Below are 25,869 nucleotides of genomic sequence, written 5' to 3'. Positions count from 1 at the left end.
AATTGTTATGTTTTCTTAACTTAAGCAACCTTTATTAACAGTCTTTCATAAAATATTGGTGATTGAGGATTTATATTTGATATGAAAACTGAAATTTCGCATGCAATATGTAATTAAAAACAAGGAGATGTGCATTATTCATAAAAAATTACAATAAATTTTACAATTATGAGATGTAGGTAATTCAAATTCAATGAGGAAAAAAAACTGATTCGGATGAGATTTGAACCAGCAAACTATTTACCGTGACCCGTTATTACAGTACTACACTGGCAGTTCTGCTACTGATGCATGTACAACAGTGATTGTATCAGCTGTATCTGATACAGTCCCTTTGCAAACTTCAAAGCTGATTACCTCTCTAAATTTATGAGAAATATTAAAAACAACCTACATCTCGGCTCTTTCTGAGCGTGTTCCACACGTGTGTTTTACTATGAAACAGGAAGCAGCCTCAGCCATTTTCACACTGCGTATTAACAGTGCGACAATCAGAGCATAACAGTGCAGAGGCTGTGACTATACACGATTTTTGAAATGAGAACTACACAACTAAAGAGTGATTAAGAATAACATTGATGGTTGCTAATACATTTGAATATCTTAAAGTTTCATTTAACGTAACTTAGTAATAATATATCTTGTACGTAAGTAGGCCTTACTTCAAACAGCGCAACATCAGTGTACATGTGCTATTGCGTCTGCACATTCATCGTGTTTGTGTTTGTTTGCATCGGGTTTATTCCTATGATGCTGTGCGGTCTGAGGCACCTTGCCACAGTTCACGCGGCTCCACCTGTCTGATGTTGAGAGTCCTCCCTCGGGCATGGGTGTGTGTCTTGTCATTAGCATAAGTTAGTTAAGCAGTGTTTAAGCCTAGGGACTGATGACCTCAGCAGTTTGGTCCTACAGGAACTTACCACAGATTTCCAAAATTTCTTACGATGAATATATTATACATGCTACCTTGATACATTTTACTGGTGCACCCAAGCTGCCGGATTCAGGCATGCGCAGCAGGCCCGGATCTAGGAGGGGGGTGGCAAACTGGGGTATCTGTTCCAGGTGACAATTTTGGGGGAAGGGGGCGTGCGAAATTCATATTCTTAGGGAAAATGAATGAATAGTAAGTTTATTTTTGAATGCGTGCATAGTGTGCGTGATGTCTTTGTCAGGGGAATGCTTGTCGCATCTAGAAATAAACTTTCCTGCAGGAAAAAGGGGTTATACAAGCTGAGAGGAGTAAAGCTGAACAGATGAATGCCAACCGCTGTCTGATTATGTGGTTGGTTGGGTTTGTGAATGATCAGTGTTGGTAAAATTACTAGTGTGCTCCGTAGATTCAGACTACCACAGTGGAAATAAACGACTATTAGGAATAATGGGTAAGAAAGATTATGTATTATCTTCTCGGTGTATCCAAGAAAATGAAATTTTGACAGAAAAATTTTGGCCATATCGCTATACTAGTAAGGGCCAGTTGTACAGTCCTGGCTAGCAGCCCCTATTCTGGAAGTAGGGGGAGAACGCGTTGTACAAATGTGTAACAATGCCTAACGGGAGAATAATCGTGGGATAACTAAACCAGTGATTCTGACAGGGTTAGTGAAGTTAACAGGCAAATAAGTTTTCACAATGGCAGGGATAGTTACAGAATTAGTGATGACAAGATTGTTGGTTATTAGAATGAAGGAGGGGGGAAGAAGGGGGGACATCGCACAAATTGTGCAAGAATGTGACGATTCCTAATTTATATAAAAAGTTTGTACTACTACTTTTCAATCTCATGCTTGAGAAACTGGAGCGTATGAATGAAAAGTGAAACTGTTTGCTTGTATCTCACATCTTGTCATATTGATGCTTACTGATGTCTAGGCACGGGTTACTGAGAGACTGGCAAGCTGCCACTTGCCAGTCACTTAGATTGGTGAACTCCTGGAGTGACGTACCCGTGTCCGTCATCCGATCTCAGTTTGACTCGACGTCAATTTGAATTAAGAATTGCTACTCGTGCAAGAGGTGGCAACTCTGTGTACTAAATTTCGCACCACGTAAACCCGATCATACTCTATATACACTCAATAAGTAAAATTCTGTTGTCTGCTAATCCTCCTGGTGTCACACTTTTAATGGCGAGCAGTGTTTTTACTTTTGTACTGGACGTGTTGTAATAGCGATCGGTCTTTGCCTGTGACGTGACATTCTGGGACTTTAATTTTACAGGCTGCCGAGATAGTGAGGTTATTAGAATGAAGGAGGGGGGAAGAAGGGGGGACATCGCACAAATTGTGCAAGAATGTGACGATTCCTAATTTATATAAAAAGTTTGTACTACTACTTTTCAATCTCATGCTTGAGAAACTGGAGCGTATGAATGAAAAGTGAAACTGTTTGCTTGTAGTAGACCTAATATGCATTTGATATTGGTACTTCATTAATTATATTCTGTCATGTTATAAAAATGACCATTTGTGCCAAAAACAGTCTCGTTTATTTGGTGTGTGTTACAATTACTGCAATATTAGAAAGGCCTATTTTGTTTTATCTAGCAGACAGTGCCAAAATAGACATAATCAGATCGAGACACAACTCAGTCCTCGGTACTGTTTGCATTAACAGCTTTTTCAGTATTAGACAATGACATTTCAATTTTTCGTGTAGCAAAACGTTTAACGAACTTTTATGAGGTAATAGATTCTTTCGCACAAAGGAAAGCATGCCATGATGCCATGTAAAGCTGTAGCAAGATAAGGGAGAAAAAAATGCTAGGAGCTAAGGATTGAAGAAATGTGTGCTTTCTTGCTTGTCTCTGGTCTTTATTGGTTTTATGTATCCTATATTTAATATCATGTCACACAAAGCTGCACGTTATTGGCTAATAGGCGATAAAGAGTACAGATTTTCTGAAGAGTTCTTGTTCTCCCGATTACAAATAATCCCGCTCTAAGCATTAATTGCAAGCTTTTTTTTTTTTTTTTTTTAAAGGGGATGTCAAACCGGTTGACTGGGAGCAGGAGAGGCACCACAGAACATTTTAATTTCCACTGTCTTTAATATAGTTTGACAGCTTCTGTTACAAAATATACACATTTCAATTCCACAGAGCTAAATACAGGGACATGCGATAGAAGAATGCTGTGTGAAGAGGCTTGGCACTGCACTTTGGCACACTTAAGACCCAATAACATTTCTTACATTTCTTCAAATGTATCAGACTCTTCAGAAAGTGCTAAAAATGAAAATTTGATTTTTTGAAAATTTTTGAAAATTTGATTTTTAAAAAAATTTTTGATGGTCTATCGCAAACGCTTGAGTGGGGGAGGGGGGGTGTCCACTATCTAGTATTGCTTCAGTTGGGAAATATTATAGATCTCAGGCTGATGCGCAGAGCAGTCTGAGTTATAGTGGCGAAGAGGGTAGTCTCCACATGGCCCGTGTTTACATTTAGTGATTTTGCTGTTTCCTCTTCGTTATTGCTCTCACATCAAATGAAATCAGAACAGATTTCTGTGCCCTGGAACTGTCAAGTGAATTAAAATACATTCACATCATTACAGAAGGCTAAAATATGTTACTAGTTTCAGATTTTATTTTATTTCCACCTTTCTGACACTTAAGTATTAACTGCATTGCAAAACAATGAAGTTATTTTTGTCGGTTTGCTAAAGAAATTTGGCTTTTATTATCTTTTCCACTGAGGCATTCAATGTATTTGAAACGAAGTGTTTAATTCCACACTATTGGCTAGTTTCAACTGTTCGCTGCATTTCAAGTGAATGTTTTCATCTTCTAGCACGTATGACATTATGCCATAATAAAGAACCAGACATGAGATAATACAGTACTGGTACTCCATGAAAATTTACATCCCAAAAACCACACTGAAAAGCTTAATATCAGGTAGAGGCCTACTTCGTTGGGAATCTGTACCTACAAATGTGCACATTTTAGTATGGCTCACGAAATTCGGATGATGTCTGGTTTCTTTTATGACGTAATGTAAGATCTTTTAATGTTTTACACGTACGAACATACGGGCCTCCTATGTCATTGTAGCTGCAAAAAATGTGGTAGTGCCTGTCATCTGGCGCTCTCTGGCAACTGCTGAAATGAACCTATTTCTAACAGGTTGCACAAAAATATTGCGAATGGTGGCTTGAAAAGTGTTCATTTCAAAGTAAATTTCCTTTTACTCAATTTGAACTATGTGCAAGAATGTACGATGACTTTCTTAAATCACAGACCGTTTGACTCTCATTTAAAAATCAACTTTTTGAAGACGAGCCATTTGGAAGAATTTCGTCCTGAGATCATCAGACATTTATGTCATTAATAAAGATTTTACTGGCACATTTGTGTGGTATATCTTAAAATGTAATACGTGCAAAAAAGATCCACATTATATGTGAAAGCTTCATATTGACCTTTGAGACTAATATTAAATGTGAAAGTATTACTTTTTCTGTAGCAACACCATGTATATTAATTTAATTTAAACCATTAACTTTTACTGAAACTTTTACTGTTCATGTGTGCGCGCTACTTAACAGTGATGTTGATGTTGGCCGACTACGTCACGTGTCCTATGTTCTGAATATCCGCTGTCATCAGCTGGAGAGATCACATGACATGAGCTATGGCTGGCTTACAAAAGTGCATCACAATCTCAATTTCAATACTTCAGAAACTAACATGCGGCGTTTGGTGGAATTCGAATTTATACTTCTGATGCTGAGCCGCAATAGGCACAATTAAAAAGATTTACACAATCATAGCTTTCGGCCATTAAGGCCTTTGTCAGCAGTAGACACACTGATTAATTCAGAAATTCCAAAAGAATGTTATCTATTTTTTTGCCTCGTTTGATCGCAAGTGTTTCAAAGCTCTGTCAGACGTTTTCCATATTGATCATATTTCTTCTTCTGTCATTTCATCGGCCTTTTGTGCTCTTAGTGTTCACACTTTTGCTTTTAATTTCATCAAAACTTGTTTTGAGTTTTTTGTCAGCTGAATCTTTGTTTCTGACAATCATCACTTTTCAGTTTTTCAACATGTTAATGGCACTTTCTATATGAAATAGAGAATGAGGAAAAAAAGCAAAGAGATGGGTGGGAATTCTCGACTCCCAGCCACACAGGGCACTGTGGTAATGCAATGGCGAAAGCTGAACAGAGAATGTCAAATGTACATCATTCCTCAGTACATCTGTATCTCACATCTTGTCATATTGATGCTTACTGATGTCTAGGCACGGGTTACTGAGAGACTGGCAAGCTGCCACTTGCCAGTCACTTAGATTGGTGAACTCCTGGAGTGACGTACCCGTGTCCGTCATCCGATCTCAGTTCGACTCGACGTCAATTTGAATTAAGAATTGCTACTCGTGCAAGAGGTGGCAACTCTGTGTACTAAATTTCGCACCACGTAAACCCGATCATACTCTATATACACTCAATAAGTAAAATTCTGTTGTCTGCTAATCCTCCTGGTGTCGCACTTTTAATGGCGAGCAGTGTTTTTACTTTTGTACTGGACGTGTTGTAATAGCGATCGGTCTTTGCCTGTGACGTGACATTCTGGGACTTTAATTTTACAGGCTGCCGAGATAGTGAGGCACGAGTTGCAGAAGAAGGAGACTGTGAAGCTGTGGTGCCTGCTCGGGGACTCGACAGACGACCCGGTGTACTACGAGAGGGCCTGGGAGCTGTCGGGACGGCGCAGCGCGCGTGCCCAGCGCCACTGGGGGCTGTTCTACTTCAACCGCAAGCAGGTAGGGCACGGCCTTTCACCAAAAACTATTTATCGCCTTCGTCTTTCCAGCTGATACAGATCAGTGTGGCAATACTGTAAGGGAACATTTATTCTAGAGCATCTTAGCCCGCAACTGTCATTTGTGCCTCGACGATGGTGAAACTGACACCCGGGTCTTATCGGATGGGCACATTCATCCTGCAGTGACGCAAATCTCGTTAACGTAGTGACTGTGCTGTGGTTTGTTGAGGACTGCTTCTCATTTACCCTTTCTCTTGGGCCACATTCACGTTTACCTAAGGGGTGAACCGTAATTCTTCTGACAACATTTTGGTAGTTGTTCAGGGTTTTTTCTGGGTACTGCAGTTTAAGGGACCTGTTGTCCGTGGTGACTCACTACAGGGTAATAATGTGATTACAATCTATTTAGTTTGTTACCCCATTTAGCTGTGGAAATACTTCCACAATAATGAAAATCCTGTATTATGTAATTACCAAAATATACAACACTAAATACGGTATAATACAACAACCCCCAGATGCAAAAGTACCGTGACGTGGTTAGTGTCACTGCAGGAACAGCACAGCATACCGTCATCGTGCCACTATTCAACTGCACTCTGTGAACCGAGATACGAGGTGTGTGTCAGCCAACTCTATGTATAGATATTAACATACACGAGAGAAGTCGTGGGATATCTCCTAATGTAGTGTTACACGTCCTTTTCCCTTGCCTAGTGTAGGAACTCGATGTGGCGTGGTCTTGGCAAGTAGTTAGAAGTCCCCTGCAGAAATGTTGAGCCCTGCTTCCTTTATTACCGTCCATTGTTACGAAAGTGTTGCCAGTGTAGGATGTTGTGCACAAACCGATCTCTCGATTATATCCCATAACTCTTCTATGGGATTAATGTCGGGAAATTGGGATGGCCAGATCGTTCGCTCGAATAGTCCAGAATCTTCTTCAAAACAATCGCAAACAGTTGCGGCCCACTGACTTGTTTGGGGACGTGACATTTATGAATGGCCCCATGTGGTCTCCAAGTAGCTAAACGTAACCGTTTTCAGCCAATGATCGGTTGAGTTGGACAGAGGATCCAGTCCAGAACTACCACCAACTGGCACAGTGCCTCATTGATTACTTAGGTCCACAGCTTCATGGGGTCTGCACCACACTCGAACCCTACTGTCAGCTCCTACCAACTGAAATCGGGAATCATCTGACCAGGTTGCAATTTTCCAGTCATCGAGGGTCCAACCGATACGATCACGAGCCGAGGAGAGGCAGTGTCCTGCTGTTAGCAAAGGCATCACTCATCAAAGGCATCGTTTATTAATGCCGCACATTCCTAACGGATACTTTCATCGTACATCCTACATTGATTTCTGTGGTTATTTCAGTGTTGCATATCTGTTAACACGGGCAACTCTATGCAAAAGTTGCTGCTCTCAGTCGTTAAATGAGGGCCATCATCCACTGCATTGTCCGTGGTGAGAAGTAATGCCTGACATTTGATGTTCTCAGCACTCTGTTTGACACGGTGGACCTCAGAATTTTGAATTCCCTAACAGTCTCTGGAATGGAATGTCCCACGCATTGTCTCCAACTACCATTTCACATTTGCAGAGTGTTAATTTCCATTGTGTGCCCATATTCGCGTCAGAAACCTTTTCACGTGGATCAAAAATGGCTGCTCCTCCAGTGCACTACCCTTTTGTACCTTGTGTACGTGATACTATCACCCTCTGTATATGTACATATCGCTGTCCCATCACTTTTCCACCTCAGTGTACAACTATCATTACAAGGCTGCATATCTTGTTAATGTAGAACTGTCATCCCAAGAAGAGCTTACCCGAAACAGTATCGAGCATTACCGAGTGCACGCATTAGAGCGAAGAGTGGAGCAGGCGGTACTGTTGTCTGCAGCAGGTGTTGTGAGTGTGTGGATAAAGTTTGTTTCCAAACAACACACGTGGTGTATATATGGTCAACATTTGCACTGTTGTGCAGATATTTTCGGTGCAGTACAGATGCAAATATGAATGGAGGTCAGAAATAAAATGAAACTGACCTATTCAGTAATGAGCCACTAGAGACAACGGGTCCCTTATACCAAAATATACAGGAAACATTCCTGAATGACCTCCGAAATTTCTGTCAGTGGAGTTCTGGTTCACCCTGTATATAAATACACACCAGTAAACTTTGAAGTGCACATCAGAGGATACTTAGCGTCGTACAACGTGCTAGGATTTATCCTGTTCCATTTGCGTGTAGAGTGCAGGGAAGTTAGCTACTATCTTCAGGCTTCTGCCAGTTCAGCTTTTACAGTGTGTCCACGATGTTCTGCCACGGATGATTTGAAGCTGTGTCTACTTATGCTGCCCTTCTGCAATATCTGCTGACAGTCCTATCTGATAAAGATCCACCCTGTTTCGTAAATAATCTTCTTTGTAGACTGATGTCATTTTCTCAATATCCTATCAATGAAACATTGTATAAGAGTGTGATGTACTGGGTGCCAATATGAAACCTTTCCAGTTCCCAAATGCAATTAAAGAACTACTTTGAGATATAGATACTTGTGGTTTGTGGAATCACGTACAGCATCCCAAAAAGTTTTGTGTACATTATTTTCTGTGGTGTGGTATGCGGAAACGAGATCACTGTTGCTGCCTAAATAACTTCTGACGTGAATTTCAGCGGGAGCCACCAGATGTTATGACGACTGAGGTTTGTTGTGACAAGTGCCTTGCCACTGGGAGTGTGAACAGAAAGTCGGGTTATGGCTGAAAATGCACACCTAGTGAAATGGTAGAGGAGATCAGAGAGACCTTCCAAAGAAGCCAATCACAGTTAGTTTGCCGAGCATTGTGAGAGCTAAACATCCCCCTCTGAACAGTTCACAAAGTGCTGCATAAAACGACTTTGTCTGCACAGTTGCAAAGTTCAAATTTTGCAAGAATTTAAGCAGAATGATATGCCACTTCATCACAAATTTGCTATAGATATGTCGGACAGGTTTGGACATAACCTCAATAGTACCGAAAATGTCTTTTTCTCTAACGAAGCAACCTTCCACAAATTTTGGGTGTTTAATAGGCACAACATTCTCTTCTGGGGTACAGAAAACCCCTACAGAAACAGCAAAAGGTGAGTGTGTGGTTTGCACTGATGAAAAACAGTATTTTTCTTCATCAAGCAAACAGTGACGGGAATTGTTTATCTGGACATGCTTGAGTAACTTGCTGTCCCTCAGCTTCTTCTGTTTCAGGCAGGATGGTGCACCACTACACTGGTGCTCTCTGTACATAACTCCTCCAAATTTCTTCCTGTAGATTGATGTGAAAGACGTTGTGTCTTCCTTGCTAGTACACGACCTTGGCAATCACTGGAGAAGAAATGTGAATGCAGTAGCCCCCACCACCCAGACAACGTTGTGCACACATGGCTTGAGATTGTCAAGATACCTTACAGGTTACGAAAGGAACCTGTGTACAAATGTTTTAATTTTTTGTACAAAACTTTCTGAGTTATTTCACGTGGTTTCACAAACCACAAGCCTCTGTGTGTCACAATTTCTGTAATTTCCATTGGAAATCATGGAGGACATCCTGTATGTTGGCAGTGTAGGAGATAATTTCAAAATTGGGAACTACAAGTGACAATTTTAAACAGGCACTTATTTCAACTGTTTTCTAAAGCAGAGGCATGTGAAACCACCAGAGTCGTACTGGTCATTAAAACCACTCCATATTGGATAATGTTAGGTGCAATAATGTCTGAAAGTAGTTCCTCCGTTTCACGTGACGAACCATTTTCTTTCGGTTAAATATCATGTCAAAAAGCTACATGTGGCAGATGTAGTATATGAAGTAGATATGAATTCTGCAGCAAACCGATGCCCAGGGTATTGGGATCCATTCTTTTACACTTCCTGTTTACAGGAGTTACCTGTGCTTGCTTACAGTCTCTTGGCACTTTGTGCCACACAAGAGGTTTGCGATAAATGAAAGCTGAGTCAGTGGCTGGTGATGAAGAATACTCTGTGTAAAATAAAATTGAAATTCTGTCTGGACCTATTGACTTCTTTGGTTTCAACTCTTTCAGTTGCTTCTCAGTGCCTAGGATGCCTCATTCTATTTTGTCCTTACAGTAAACAGTGCAACAGTCAAAAGATGGTGTGTTTTCATGATACACAGTCGACTGAAAGGGGCCTAAAGTTTAACATAAGCACTGAACCGTGGTGCACTTGAACACTTTTCAATCTACGAGCCATCACCGTAGGGGAAAGAAGTGACAAATAACATTAAAACATCCTAGGACCACCTAGCTAAAGATTGAGTCCCCAGTCTTTACATTTGTGGTCTGACACCCACTTACCCACCCAGTCATGCCGTGTTACAAATATTAGTTTTTAAGTTTTGCTTCTTCATTCAAACAGCCGCAGAGTTATTATTAGGGCCTGGATTTTAGTGACGTCATATTTTCCCTGAGTTTAGGGCAAATTTTACTATGGTATGCATGAATCCAGGAATTTTAGTGTAGAAAAATGTATTTTTGCTGTGAATATAAAGTTATATTTACACATATTTTAGTAATAGGTTATATTTTGGCCAACTTTTGCCTTAATAGGTCATATTTTGGCCATTTTTTGCCAGAAATGCTTATATTTGTCATATCTGTAAGAACACAAGAATATAAACATGACAGTGTTTCACATGGTATTGTTACAAATAAATACAACAATTTCAACAAATCTTTATTTATTAGGGCTATAGGAGACAAGCAGCATAACACACTATTCGGTTCGCTAACATAGGACATAGTTGCACGGGTTGACAAAATGCTTCCACACTTTTTTGCACACTTCCAATACAAGCTTCAGACATTCTGTTGCAAAAAATAAACTTGCCACAGAGAAACAAAGCAGATAACAATACAGACCACAACTGTTTACGTTACCGGCCACAGGCATCGTCTGGAGCTAGCTATAGCCGCTACCTGCAGTAACAGAGAGATTTGACGACGATTGGCTGTTGCTGTGGTAACAGCTCTGTGACAACGATTGGCTGGTCTGTGGTAACAGCCCTGTGATCAGCTGCCAGGCAGCAGTCTTCTTTCCCTCCACTCGCCACCAGCTATCCCTCCCCCTTTCCTGCCTCATTCCAAATTGCTGCTTTTATTCAACATAGCAATTGCGTCTGGGCAGATAGCAGTCTCGTGTGTGTGTGTGTGTGTGTGTGTGTGTGTTTTCTGAAGAAGGCTTTGGCCAAAAGCTCATTGTGTAACAGTCTTTTTGTTGTGCCTGTGTACAACTCAATGTGTCTTTATGGTGAGTTACAATCTATCTTTTCATAACTGTTGATATTCCAATCTGAACTTAACATTATATGATTTTAGAGAAGACTCTGGCACTATTCAAAGTAATGGTAGCGTTCATGAATATGACACTAGGAACAAAAATAGTAACCGATTAGATGTATATATACTGCTCAGTCTTGCACAGGAAGAAATGAAATGTACAACCATAAAAATACACTGCTAGAGGGGGTGGGGGAATAGTACACCGATTTTGATCCAATGATGACATATCCACCTGGGGAGTAGTAAGTGGACTGGTAATGATTCCAATGTCCTCCACCAACAGACAGTGTAGTGGCATAGTTACCTGTGTGCCACCTGTGTGTCCCCTTAATAGGGACTACTAACAGCCAGGAGGCTCAGTGTGGTCCAGATGTGTGAAGCAAGCAGGCAACCATGCTACTGAGACACACTCGTGTGTCTCCTACAGCCAACTTAGCGAGTCTGGGAATGTCTTGGTGTTCAGCAACGAAAGCAGATTCTGCCTGCACACAAGTGATGGTTTTCACTCTGCAGCGGAGTGTGCGCTGTTTGGCCTGCACCTCAACAGGTATGGGAAGGGGAGGTTGGCAAAGCTTCTAGGTGACAGCATAGGTGGGGTTGGTGGGATCACTCATGGGAAAATTCCTGCAGTAGTGGGTGTTAGAGCTGCACCTTTTTTAGATTGAAGTCAGCTGATAGGTATTCCTGCTTAAGGGAAGTCTCTCTAACAAAGGAACCACTTTTGACAAAGCTTAGGTATCCTAGTAATGAGGGAATTAGTATATTTCATGAAAATATACAAGGTATTAGAGATAAAGTTAGTGAACTGCTTACAGATGTTGACTTTGAAATTATTGGTATATCTGAAAACTTCTTAAATAAGGAGATAATTCAGCGGCTTCCTTTACCAGGATACATGTTGGCTGGCAGCTTTTCGAGGAGCTCTTTGCGGTGTGGGGGAGTAGCCATGTATGTGAAAAACGGCATCCCATTTGAGTCAATTGATGTTTCAAAGTACTGCACTGAAAAGGTGTTTGAATGTTGTGCAGGTGTGGTTAAATTTAATGGAGCTAAACTTCTAACTGTTGTTATTTACAGATCCCCAGACTCCGATTTCACAACATTTTTGCTAAAGCTAGAGGAGGTTCTTGGTTCACTTTATAGGAAATACAAAAAGTTAGTTATATGTGGTGACTTCAATATTAATTGTATAAGTGATTGTGCAAGGAAGAGGATGCTGGTAGACCTCCTTAATTCATATGATCTTATGCAAACCGTATTCTTTCCAACGAGAGTGCAAGGGAACAGTAGAACAACCATAGACAACATTTTTGTTCATTCCTCAATATTAGAAGGGCATTCTGTTAGCAAAAACGTGAATGGCCTTTCAGATCATGATGCACAAATTTTAACTCTAAAAGATTTTTATGCTGCAACACGTGTTAAATATAGTCATCAGCTGTTTAGGAAAGCTGATCCAGTTGCTGTAGAGACCTTTGTAAACCTTATCAAGGAACAAGAGTGGCAAGATGTTTATAGCGCTGATACAGTAGACGATAAATATAATGCTTTTCTCGTGCTCTTTGAAAGTTGCTTTCCGTTAGAACGCTCAAAACAGGGTACTAGCACAAACAGGCAGCCTGGGTGGCTGACTAGAGGGATAAGAATATCTTGTAGAACAAAGTGGCAATTCCATCAAAACGTTAGAAACAGCAGCCCATTACAAACAGTATTGTAAGGTGCTTAAAAATGTTATTAGGAAGGCAAAAAGTATGTGGTATGCAGATAGAATAGCTAAGTCTCAGGATAAAATTAAAACCATATGGTCAGTCGTAAAGGAAGCGGCTGGTCTGCAGAGACAGGTCGAGGATATAGAATCAGTGCATAGTGGGAATGTCCGTGTTACTGACAAGTCGCATATATGTACAGTATTTAATAATCACTTTCTGAATATAGCAGGTGAACTAAATAGAAACCTAGTCCCAACAGGAAACCATATAGCGCTCTTAGAAAAAAGTGTTCCGAGACTGTTACCTGAAATGCTCCTCCATGATACTGACAAGAGGGAGATTGAGTTAATAATTAAATCACTAAAGACCAAGAACTCTCATGGATATGACGGGGTATCTAGCAGAATACTGAAGTATTGTTCTATGTATGTTAGCCCAGTACTTAGCCATATCTGTAACTTTTCCTTTAGGAGTGGTCGGTTTCCTGACCGATTAAAGTACTCGGTAGTGAAGCCACTTTATAAAAATGGAGACAGGGATAATGTTGACAATTATAGACCTATTTCTATGCCATCGGTGTTTGCTAAAGTTATCGAGAAGGTTGTATATACAAGGTTACTGGAGCATTTAAATTCACATAATTTGCTGTCAAATGTTCAGTTTGGTTTTAGAAATGGTTTAATAACTGAAAATGCTATATTCTCTTTTCTTTGTGAGGTTTTGAACGGATTAAATAAAAGGTTACGAACGCTAGGTGTTTTCTTTGATTTAACGAATGCTTTTGACTGTGTTGACCACAAAATACTACTGCAGAAGTTGGACCATTATGGAGTAAGGGGAGTAGCTTACAATTGGTTCGCCTCTTACTTTAAGAACAGAAAGCAGAAGGTAATTCTCCGCAATATTGAGAGTGGTAGTGATGTTTAGTCCCAATGGGGCACTGTTAAGTGGGGCATTCCCCAAGGGCTGGTGCTGGGGCCACTGCTGTTTCTTATTCATATAAATGATATGCCTTCTAGTATTACAGGTGATTCAAAAATATTTCTGTTTGCTGATGACACCAGCTTGATAGTGAAGCATCTTGTGTGTAATATTGAAACAGTATCAAATAACGTAGTTCATGAAATAAGTTCGTGGCCTGTGGAAAATAATTTGATGCTAAATCACAGTAAGACTCAGTTTTTGCAGTTTCTAACTCACAATTCAGCAAGACCCGATATTTCGATCAGACAGAATGGGCATATTATAAGCGAGATGGAACAGTTCGTTCGGATAGATAGTAAGGCGTTCGGATAGATAGTAAGCTGTTGTGGAAAGCCCACGTCCAGGATCTTGTTCAGAAACTAAATGCTGCTTTATTTACCATTAGAACAGTATCTGAAATAAGTGACACTTCAACACGAAAAGTAGTCTACTTTGCATATTTTCATACGCTTATGTCGTATGGTATTATTTTTTGGGGTAATTCTTCTGATTCAAAAAGGGTATTTTTGGCTCAAAAACGGGCTGTTCGAACTATATGTGGTGTAAGTTCGAGAACCTCTTGTCGACCCCTATTCAATAGTCTGGGAATTCTGACATTGCCCTCACAGTATATATTTTCTTTAATGTCGTTTGTTGTTAGCAATATTAGCCTATTCCCGAGAGTTAGCAGCTTTCACTCGGTTAATACTAGGCAGAAATCCAATCTGCATGTGGAATGCACTTCCTTGACTCTTGTGCAGAAAGGAGTGCAGTATTCTGCTGCATCCATTTTCAGTAAGCTACCACAAGAACTCAAAAATCTTAGCAGTAGCCCAAACTCTTTTAAGTCCAAACTGAAGAGTTTACTCATGGCTCACTCCTTCTATTCTGTTGAGGAGCTCCTGGAAGAGCTAAAAAATTAAGCAAATTCCAGTGTTACATTGTTGATTTTCTTTATTTAAATTTACGACTTGTCACCTGAATATGTTTTTTTATATTTCATTTTATCTGTTTCTAATGTCGTCTTATAATTTCATGTATTGACTCGTTCCATGACCATGGAGACTTCTCCTTAATTTGGTCCCACGGAACAATAAATAGATAAATAAAATAAATAAATTGTCTCGTAGAGCACATTCATCTAAGACACAGTGGCTCTACCCCAGGTCTTATGGTCTGGGGTGCAATAAGCTACAACTCTCATTCACCTTTGGTGTTTCCTGCTGTTATTGCCAGTAGATGAATCCGGAAGCTGCTGCAGCATTTTTATTCAAGCAGCTTTTCGTTTATGTATGAAGATAGTAACTGTTCCCGAAAGAACAGATGCCATTGGTGACTGCAGCTTCTCTAGAATAAATGGTAATTAATCGAAACCCTCAGCTGCCAACAGGTGTCGTTGATTTACCTCAATGAGGACAGCTAAAAATGTGTGCCCCGACTGGGACTCGAACCCGGGATCTCCTGCTTACATGGTAGACGCTCTATCCATCTGAGCCACGGAGGACACAGATGAATGGTGCAACTGGTAGGGGGGCACATTTTCAGCTGTTCCCATCGAGGTACATCAACAACACTTGTCGGCAGCTGAGGGTTTCAATTAATTAGCAGCTTTTCGTTTGGTCTCATGAGGTTGAGTGGATCCCATTCCAGACCTCCCTACCTGAGACAAAGTGGTACCGGTTGTCGAACCGAGGTCTTTCTGCACCAAAGACAGCGATGCTGTAGAGGCAGTCTGTAAATTAAGATAAAAAAAATCAGTTACCTAAGTGACAAACATGTAGCCATGTTTTCACAGATAAATTTTATCTTATTCATAAGCCTACTGACAAAGTCCACATCATGATGAGTTATTGTGAACATGATATGTGGAACAAGCAAAAAAAGTGAAAACACTGTGCCAGTTAAGTGCTAAACACCCCAACTACATGTTACGTAGTTATACTTGGATTGAAACAACATTGTGAATGACATTTCGCATCGAGTGGTAGGGGTGGACTATTGTAGCTCTTTCTCGAGTGCCACATGCTGTTTTACCTGTTTGCAGTTACAAGCAGAGCCGTGTAAAATGTGGCTGGCTGTGCTTTGGCAACGTTGCCCTCAGTGCTGCAGTCTGTTAGTCACAAAGTTATTTTATCTGAGGTACAGCGTTGTTCCTCCACTGTTCGTAATCTCAGATGGTGATCCACCACATACTGATCTTGTGCCTCGTCACCCTGCAAACTGAGTGTACATGTAGTAGCAGATATTAAAGGAAGTGTAATTGGCAAGTCAGGATTTGCACAAAGGCTAGTTGTATGCTAACATTGTTCTACACCGTAACAAACACAAGCCGACTCATTGGAATGGTTTTACTTCGGGCTTTCACGCTGCAACCTAGTCTCATTCTGATTATCAGTGTTCCTCTGGATCAAATGATTCTTTCAAGGATAATTTTTTCAGGGGAAGGCTGATGTTGGGAGGGGGAAATGGCTTCTACCTCTCTTAGTGGTCTAACAGTAAAAAGTACAAACTCGGACTGCAAAAACCCACTTTCCGACACGATTGATATTCTAATTCACCTATTGTAGTCTTATAAGGTATTTAGTTGTATAATAAAACAGCATCTTCCAGTAGTTTATGCCAGAATGGAACTTTCACTCTGCAGCAATGTGTGTACTGTTTTGAAACTTTGTGACAGTTTAAAAGTTTGTGTTGGCCCAGGAAAGTTTTTGTTCACACACAAACCTCAAGGAGAGAGAAAAAAAGAAAACACACCTTAAGAATGTCAGCTTGTTTTCATATTTTCCACTGTGGAGATGTCTATAATTGTAAAATTGACTTTTTCCATATCATAGCAGGGGAACACAATTATGGTCTACGAATATGCAACTAACTGATGTAAGTTACCGACTACGCTACCTGGGCACAACCCTCAACCCAACCTTACAGCTTCAGTTCGACCAGTAGATCTTGATAGCTTCCAAAGTTTTTCTTTATACCTTGCTGGACCTTCCTTTCTTTCGGGGAAGCTAATACAGCAAGATATGTGGAAGACTTCCATTGAAGTTTGGGAATCAGAAGGGATCTGCCGGCCAAACTGAAGCTTGCGAGGATGTGCCGTGGGTCGTGCCGAGATTGCTCAGTTGCCAAAGAGCCGCTTATGACGGGTGAGGTTCTGGGATCGAGGCATGGCAAACAGTTCTAAAATACCAGAAAGTTTCAAGACAGATATTCATCATGCATCATCTACACCATTCTCCTCTTTATACTTAGATTTTATTGTTGAACATGTGCATCATTGCCAGACACTCTCATGTACTTAAATTTATTGCACCAATCTTCCCCGGCATGCTACTACTTACAACAAAAAAGATGTTCAACTGCAGGTATTGCAATGAAACTGTGTGTTTTATGTTTCAGTATGACAAGGCCATTCAACATCTCTCAAAGTCCCTCGAAATCAACAGCTTGCAGGCAGGTCTGTGGTCCAGGCTCGGTTTTGCCTGCCTCGAGGAAAGCCAGTGGGACATGTGTGCTACCGCTTACCGCCGCTACTGTGCCCTCGATAATGAGGTAGTTATTATGGCAGTGTCGTGTACCTGTGTTCATAAAACGCAGAGTGCCACATGACACCCAAATTGAAGCTTATCTCTATTTAGTACTGAAGTGGTACTGTTGAGTGCTGTAGGTAGATAATGGAGTGAGTGAGAATTGTTTAGTCCTGGGGCTTTGGTAAGTACTTCATGATGCATCTGTTTCAGGTTCTTAGGCCAACAGCTGCTTCAGTGATATCCATGAGCGTGTGCAATCTCTCTCTCTCTCTCTCTCTCTCTCTCTCTCTCTCTCTCTCTCACACACACACACACACACACACACACACACACACACACACACACACACACACACGTGTTTTGTTTTGTTAAGTAATAGCTTAATCTCATTGTGTTTTGAACACTGAATCCACATCTTACCACAGTTACATTCTGTCCCATAGTTTTGTCATAGGGTGACTTTAAACTACAAAGTAGAAAGGTAGCAAAACACATAATTGGAATGAAAAGTAATTTAAATTTTTTCGATGTGGATATTTGTTTCTTTAATAGTTGTGCAAATGTGGTGGTGTACTGTGTAATGCTACTAACACTTCTTACACTAAAACACTATTATTATTCAGCTAGAAATAATATGACACACAATAACGTACTGCTGAGGACATATTTTATAGTATCAAAGGATGGCACAGTATTATTTTTCTAGATACTCTGTCACAGAACAGAAGCGGTTCTCAAACAAGTAATGTTTTACTGATAATTTGTTTTTAACTTTATCTGCTATTATTTGTATGTATCTCAGTAATGGCATTACACAGTTTGATTCTAGGATGAAGTATGCCTTTTTTGGAATAGTGCTGTATTTGCCTGCTGAACATACACATCATCCATCTTTCTTGTATAAAAACTGTTTTCAGATTGACAGTGTGAGATACGACGATCACTACTGTTCAGTTTTTCTTTTACAGTAAGTACATTTTGTAATACCTGTTTGCAGGGAAGGGGTAGACATTTATTTTCTGTGAGTAGTCACCTGCGTGATGTTCTTTCGTCTCCTTATTTTTTTCTACAATCTGAAAGATTTCTTGCTTCCTCCACAGATTCACCAGAATTCTACCCCAAGTTTTAAAGTTGAGTGAGCCTAAGCAGAATACATAGTCCTGAGATTATTATGAGATATACAGTTCATTAGGGCTACTATAATGAACATGTCTTGCGCAGTTTATATAAGCTACAAGTGTATATGAAAGCAGTCACCTTGGTCTTCACTCACATAGTTGGAGTAGGTGGTGGTGGGAGGGTGCATGGGACAGGTTTTACACCGGGGGCGGTTACAAGGGTAGGAGCCAGAGGGTAGGGAAGGTGGTTTGGGGATTTCATAGGGATGAACTAAGAGGTTACTCAGGTTAGGTGGACGGCAGAAAGACACTCTTGGTGGAGTGGGGAGGATTTCATGAAGGATGGATCTCATTTCAGGGCAGGATTTGAGGAAGTCGTAACCCTGCTGGAGAGCCACATTCAGAGTCTGATCCAGTCCCGGAAAGTATCCTGTCACAAGTGGGGCACTTTTGGGGTTGTTCTGTGCGAGGTTCTGGGTTTGAGGAGATGAGGAAGTGGCTCTGGTTATTTGCTTCTGTACCAGGTCGGGAGGGTAGTTGCGGGATGCGAAAGCTGTTTTCAGGTTGTTGGTGTAATGGTTCAGGGATTCCGGACTGGAGCAGATTCGATTGCCACGAAGACCAAGGCTATAGGGAAGGGACCGTTTGATGTGGAATGGGTGGCAGCTGTCATAATGGAGGTACTGTTGCTTGTTGGTGGGTTTGATGTGGACAGACGTGTGAAGCTGACCATTGGACAGGTGGAGGTCAACGTCAAGGAAAGTGGCATGGGATTTTGAGTAGGACCAGGTGAATCTGATGGAACCAAAGGAGTTGAGGTTGGAGAGGAAATTCTGGAGTTCTTCTTCACTGTGAGTCCAGATCATGAAGATGTCATCAATAAATCTGTACCAAACCTTGGGTTGGCAGGCCTGGGTAACCAAGAAGGCTTCCTCTAAGCGACCCATGAATAGGTTGGCGTACGAGGGGGCCATCCTGGTGCCCATGGCTGTTCCCTTTAATTGTTGGTATGTCTGGCCTTCGAAAGTGAAGAAGTTGTGGGTCAGGATGAAGCTGGCTAAGGTAATGAGGAAAGAGGTTTTAGGTAGGGTGGCAGGTGATCGGCGTGAAAGGAAGTGCTCCATCGCAGCGAGGCCCTGGACGTGCGGAATATTTGTGTATAAGGAAGTGGCATCAATGGTTACAAGGATGGTTTCCGGGGATAACAGACTGGGTAGGGATTCCAGGCGTTCGAGAAAGTGGTTGGTGTCTTTGATGAAGGATGGGAGACTGCATGTGATGGGTTGAAGGTGTTGATCTGCATAGGCAGAGATACGTTCTGTGGGGGCTTGGTAGTCAGCTACAATGGGACGGCAGGGATGATTGGGTTTGTGAATTTTAGGAAGAAGGTAGAAGGTAGGGGTGTGGGGTGTAGGTGGGGTCAGGAGGTTGATGGAGTCAGGTGAAAGGTTTTGTAGGGGGCCTAAGGTTCTGAGGATTCCTTGAAGCTCTGCCTGGACATCAGGAATGTTATTACCTTGGCAAACTTTGTATGTAGTGTTATCTGAAAGCTGACGCAGTCCCTCAGCCACATACTCCCGACGATCAAGTACCACGGTTGTGGAACCCTTGTCCGCCGGAAGAATGACGATGGATCGGTCAGCCTTCAGATCACGGATAGCCTGGGCTTCAGCAGTGGTGATGTTGGGAGTAGGATTAAGGTTTTTTAAGAAGGATTGAGAGGCAAGGCTGGAAGTCAGAAATTCCTGGAAAGTTTGGAGAGGGTGATTTTGAGGAAGAGGAGGTGGGTCCCGCTGTGACGGAGGACGGAACTGTTCCAGGCAGGGTTCAATTTGGATGGTGTCTTGGGGAGTTGGACCATTAGGAGTAGGATTAGGATCATTTTTCTTCGTGGCAAAGTAATATTTCCAGCAGAGAGTACGGGTGTAGGACAGTAAATCTTTGACAAGGGCTGTTTGGTTGAATCTGGGAGTGGGGCTGAAGGTGAGGCCTTTGGATAGGACAGAAGTTTCGGATTGGGAGAGAGGTTTGGAGGAAAGGTTAACTACTGAATTAGGGTGTTGTGGTTTCAGATTGTGTTGATTAGAATTTTGAGGTTTTGGGGGGAGTGGAGCTGGAAGTGGGAGATTGTGTAGATGGGAGAGACTGGGTCTGTGTGCAATGAGAGGAGGTTGAGGTTTGCTGGAAAGCTTGTGAAGGGTGAGTGAGTTGCCTTTCCGGAGGTGGGAAACCAGGAGATTGGATAGTTTTTTGAGGTGAAGGGTGGCATGCTGTTCTAATTTGCGATTGGCCTGTAGGAGGATGCTCTGAACAGCCAGTGTGGATGTGGGAGAGGAGAGATTGAGGACTTTTATTAAGGATAGGAGTTGACGGGTGTGTTCATTGGCTGAGTTGATGTGTAGGTGAAGGATTAGGTGGGTGAGGGCAATGGATTGTTCAGTTTGGAACTGGTATAGGGACTGATGGAAAGAAGGGTTGCAGCCAGAGATGGGAACTTTAAGTGTGAGGCCTTTGGGGGTTATGCCAAATGTCAGACAAGCCTGAGAAAATAAAATATGTGAGTGTAATCTGGCTAGGGTGAAGGCATGTTTGCGGAGGGAATGTAAATAAAACTTAATAGGGTCATTGTGGGGGTGTTGTGAGGGTGACATGGTATTAGAAGGTGGAAACTGTAACATGAGGCTGAAATGAAAATGAAAATAAAAATATATGGCGAGAGATAAGGTGAACTACAAAGCAACTGTGGCTAAACATGCCTTGGTGCACGACCAGCACATCTTGGCACAGTGATACACCGTCCGGGTTATCTGGATACTTCCCACTAACACCAACCTGTCAGAACTCCGGAGATGGGAACTTGCCCTTCAGTATATTCTCTCTTCTCGTTATCCGCCAGGCCTCAATCTCCCCTAATTTCAATTTGCCGCCGCTCATACCTCACCTGTCTTTCAACAACATCTTTGCCTCTTTACTTCTGCCCGACTGACATCTCTGCCCAAACTCTTTGCCTTTACAAATGTCTGCTTGTGTCTGTGTATGTGCGGATGGATATGTGTGTGTGTGAGAGTGTATACCTGTCCTTTTTTCCTTTTTTCCCCCTAAGGTAAGTCTTTCCGCTCCTGGGATTGGAATGACTCCTTACCCTCTCCCTTAAAACCCACATCCTTTCGTCTTTCCCTCTCCTTCCCCCTTACCTGATGAGGCAACAGTTTGTTGCGAAAGCTTGAATTTTGTGTATATGTTTGTGTTTGTTTGTGTGTCTATCGACCTGCCAGCACTTTCGTTCGGTAAGTCACACAATATCTGTGTTTTTAGATATATTTTGCCCACGTGTGTGTCTATATATATATATAAAAAAAAAAGAAAGATGATGAGACTTACCAAACAAAAGCGCTGGCAGGTCGATAGACACACAAACAAACACAAATATACACACAAAATTCAAGCTTTCGCAACAAACTGTTGCCTCATCAGGAAAGAGGGAAGGAGAGGGAAAGACGAAAGGATGTGGGTTTTAAGGGAGAGGGTAAGGAGTCATTCCAATCCCGGGAGCGGAAAGACTTACCTTAGGGGGAAAAAAGGACAGGTATACACTCGCACACACACACATATCCATCCACACATACAGACACAAGCAGACATATTTAAAGACAAAGCTCTTTGTCTTTAAATATGTCTGCTTGTGTCTGTATGTGTGGATGGATATGTGTGTGTGTGCGAGTGTATACCTGTCCTTTTTTCCCCCTAAGGTAAGTCTTTCCGCTCCCGGGATTGGAATGACTCCTTACCCTCTCCCTTAAAACCCACATCCTTTCGTCTTTCCCTCTCCTTCCCTCTTTCCTGATGAGGCAACAGTTTGTTGCGAAAGCTTGAATTTTGTGTGTATATTTGTGTTTCTATCGACCTGCCAGCGCTTTTGTTTGGTAAGTCTCATCATCTTTCTTTTTAGATATATTTTTTCCACGTGGAATGTTTCCTTCTGTATATATAGGGAAACATTCCACGTGGGCAAAATATATCTAAAAACAAAGATGATGTGACTTGTGTGTCTGTCGACCTGCCAGCGCTTTCATTTGGTAAGTCACGTCATCTTTGTTTTTGTGTGTATATATAAATTAAGATGACAGAAAAGATTATATATATATATAATAGAGGGAAACATTCCACGTAGGAAAAATATATCTAAAAACAAAGATGATGTGACTTACCATACGAAAGCGCTGGTAGGTGGATAGACACACAAACACACACACAAAATTCAAGCTTTCACAACAAACTGTTGCCTCATCAGGAAAGAGGGGAAGGAGAGGGAAAGACGAAAGGATGTGGGTTTTAAGGGAGAGGGTAAGGAGTCATTCCAATCCCGGGAGCGGAAAGACTTACCTTAGGGGGAAAAAAGGACAGGTATACACTCGCACACACACACAGACACAAGCAGACATATTTAAAGACAAAGAGTTAGGGCAGAGATGTCAGTCGAGGTGGAAGTGAAGAGGCAAAGATGATGTTGAATGACAGGTGAGGTATGAGTGGCGGCAACTTGAAATTAGCGGAGATTGAGGCCTGGTGGACAACGGGAAGAGAGGATATATTGAGATTGAGGCCTGGTGGACAACGGGAAGAGAGGATATATTGAAGAGCAAGTTCCCATCTCCGGAGTTCGGATAGGTTGGTGTTAGTGGGAAGTATCCAGATAACCCGGACGGTGTAACACTGTGCCAAGATGTGCTGGCCGTGCACCAAGGCATGTTTAGCCACAGGGTGATCCTCATTACCAACAAACACTGTCTGCCTGTGTCCATTCATGCGAATGGACAGTTTGTTGCTGGTCATTCCCACATAGAATGCGTCACAGTGTAGGCAGGTCAGTTGGTAGATCACCTGGGTGCTTTCACACGTGGCTCTGCCATTGATCGTGTACACCTTGCGGATTACAGGACTGGTGTAGGTGGTAGTGGGAGGGTGCATGGGACAGGTTTTACACCGGGGGCGGTTACAAGGGTAGGAGCCAGAGGGTAGGGAAGGTGGTTTGGGGATTTCCCTACCCAAGAACAAGAACCAGGAAGACTGCGCCAAGTAATGCTAGTACGTAATAGTGGCCACCGACATTCTGTTAGACTGACAAAAAACACGAATACAGGAGTTGAATTCGGAAGCCATTCTGTACCACCCTTATTCACCTGATCTTAAGCCCTCAGATTTTCATCTTTTCTGCTGTCTATTAAACAACTTTCTGGGAACTTCCTGCATGAAAATGTGCTCTGAAGTTGGCTCAATGAGCTCCTTATCTGAAAACAGTGTGATTTCTGCAGCCACAGAATCGAATGGTTACCCAAGCATTGGCAAACTGTTTTAAATATGTTGTTGTTGTTGTGGTCTTCAGTCCTGAGACTGGTTTGATGCAGCTCTCCATGCTACCCTATCCTGTGCAAGCTTCTCCATCTCCCAGTACTTACTGCAACCCACATCCTTTTGAATCTGCTTAGTGTATTCATCTCTTGGTCTCCCTCTACGATTTTTACCCTCCACGCTGCCCTCCAATGCTAAATTTGTGATCCCTTGATGCCTCAGAACATGTCCTACTAACCGGTCCCTTCTTTTTGTCAAGTTGTGCCACATACTCCTCTTCTCCCCAATTCTATTCAATATTTCATCATTAGTTATGTGATCTACCCAGCTAATCTGCAGCATTCTTCTGTAGCACCACATTTCGAAAGCTTCTATTCTCTTCTTGTCCAAACTATTTATCGCCCATGTTTCATTTCCATACAAGGATACACTCCATACAAATACTTTCAGAAACGACTTCCTGACACTTAAATCTATACTTGATGTTAACAAATTTCTCTTCTTCAGAAACGCTTTCCTTGCCATTGCCAGTCTACATTTTATATCTTCTCTACTTCGACCATCATCAGTTATTTTGCTCCCCAAATAGCAAAACTCCTTTACTACTGTAAGTGCCTCATTTCCTAATCTAATTCCCTCAGCATCACCCGACTTAATTCGACTACATTCCATTATCCTCGTTTTGCTTTTGTTGATGTTCATCTTATATCCTCATTTCAAGACACTGTCCATTCCGTTCAACTGCTCTTCCACGTCCTTTGCTGTCTCTGATAGAATTACAATGTCATCGGTGAACCTCGAAGTTTTTATTTCTTCTCCATGGATTTTAATACCTACTCCGAATTTTTCTTTTGTTTCCTTTACTGCTTGCTCAATATACAGATTGAATAAAATCAGGGACAGGCTACAACCCTGTCTCACTCCCTTCCCAACCACTGCTTCCCTTTCATGCCCCTCAACTCTTATAACTGCCATCTGGTTTCTGTACAAATTGTAAACAGCCTTTCGCTCCCTGTATTTTACCCCTGCCACCTTTAGAATTTGAAAGAGAGTATTCCAGTCAACAGTGTCAAAAGCTTTCTCTAAGTCTACAAATGCTAGAAACTTAGGTTTGCCTTTCCTTAATCTTTCTTCTAAGATAAGTCGTAAGGTCAGTATTGCCTCACATGTTCCAATATTTCTACGGAATCCAAACTGATCTTCCCCGAGGTCGGCTTCTAGTAGTTTTTCCATTCGTCTGTAAAGAATTCGTGTTAGTATTTTGCAACTGTGACTTATTAAACTGATAGTTCGGTAATTTTCACATCTGTCAACACCTGCTTTCTTTGGGATTGGAATTATTATATTCTTCTTGAAGTCTGGGGGTATTTCGCCTGTCTCATACATCTTGCTCACCACATGGTAGTTTTGTCAGGACTGTCTCTCCCAAGTTCATCAGTAGTTCTAATGTAATTTTGTCCACCCCTGGGGCCTTGTTTCGACTCAGGTCTTTCAGTGCTCTGTCCAACTCTTCACGCAGTATTGTATCTCCCATTTCATCTTCATCTACATCCTCTTACATTTCCATTTCCATAATATTGTCCTCAAGTACATCACCCTTGTATAGACCCTCTATATACTCCTTCAACTTTTCTGCTTTCCCTTCTTTGCTTAGAACAGGGTTTCCATCTGAGCTCTTGATAGTCATACAAGTGGTTCTCATTTCTCCAAAGGTCTCTTTAATTTTCCTGTAGGCAGTATCTATCTTACCCCTAGTGAGACAAGCCTCTGCCGGCCGCGGTGGTCTCGCGGTTCTAGGCGCGCAGTCCGGAACCGTGCGACTGCTACGGTCGCAGGTTCGAATCCTGCCTCGGGCGTGGATGTGTGTGATGTCCTTAGGTTAGTTAGGTTTAAGTAGTTCTAAGTTCTAGGGGACTGATGACCACAGCAGTTGAGTCCCATAGTGCTCAGAGCCATTTTTAGACAAGCCTCTACATCCTTATATTTGTCCTCTAGCCATCCCTGCTTAGCCATTTTGCACTTCCTGTCGATCTCATTTTTGAGACGTTTGTATTCCTTTTTGCCTGCTTCATTTACTGCAT

General features: G+C 41.8%; 1 protein-coding gene across 1 annotated transcript in view; it reads left to right on the top strand.

The window, feature by feature from the left end:
• The window catches only part of LOC126210065 (tetratricopeptide repeat protein 27), a 132,393-nt gene that overhangs the window by 57,535 nt on the left and 48,989 nt on the right, over positions 1 to 25,869 (top strand). Inside the window, exons 10-11 of the mRNA XM_049939185.1 lie at positions 5,597 to 5,770; positions 17,191 to 17,343. Coding sequence (XP_049795142.1) covers positions 5,597 to 5,770; positions 17,191 to 17,343 — 327 coding nt within the window. The remainder of the gene's footprint in view (positions 1 to 5,596; positions 5,771 to 17,190; positions 17,344 to 25,869) is intronic.

Source organism: Schistocerca nitens, chromosome 10 (assembly GCF_023898315.1).
Source record: "Schistocerca nitens isolate TAMUIC-IGC-003100 chromosome 10, iqSchNite1.1, whole genome shotgun sequence".
Taxonomy (NCBI): domain Eukaryota; kingdom Metazoa; phylum Arthropoda; class Insecta; order Orthoptera; family Acrididae; genus Schistocerca; species Schistocerca nitens.
Note: the sequence above shows the minus strand (reverse complement) of the source record. Positions and strands in the feature narration are given on the sequence as shown.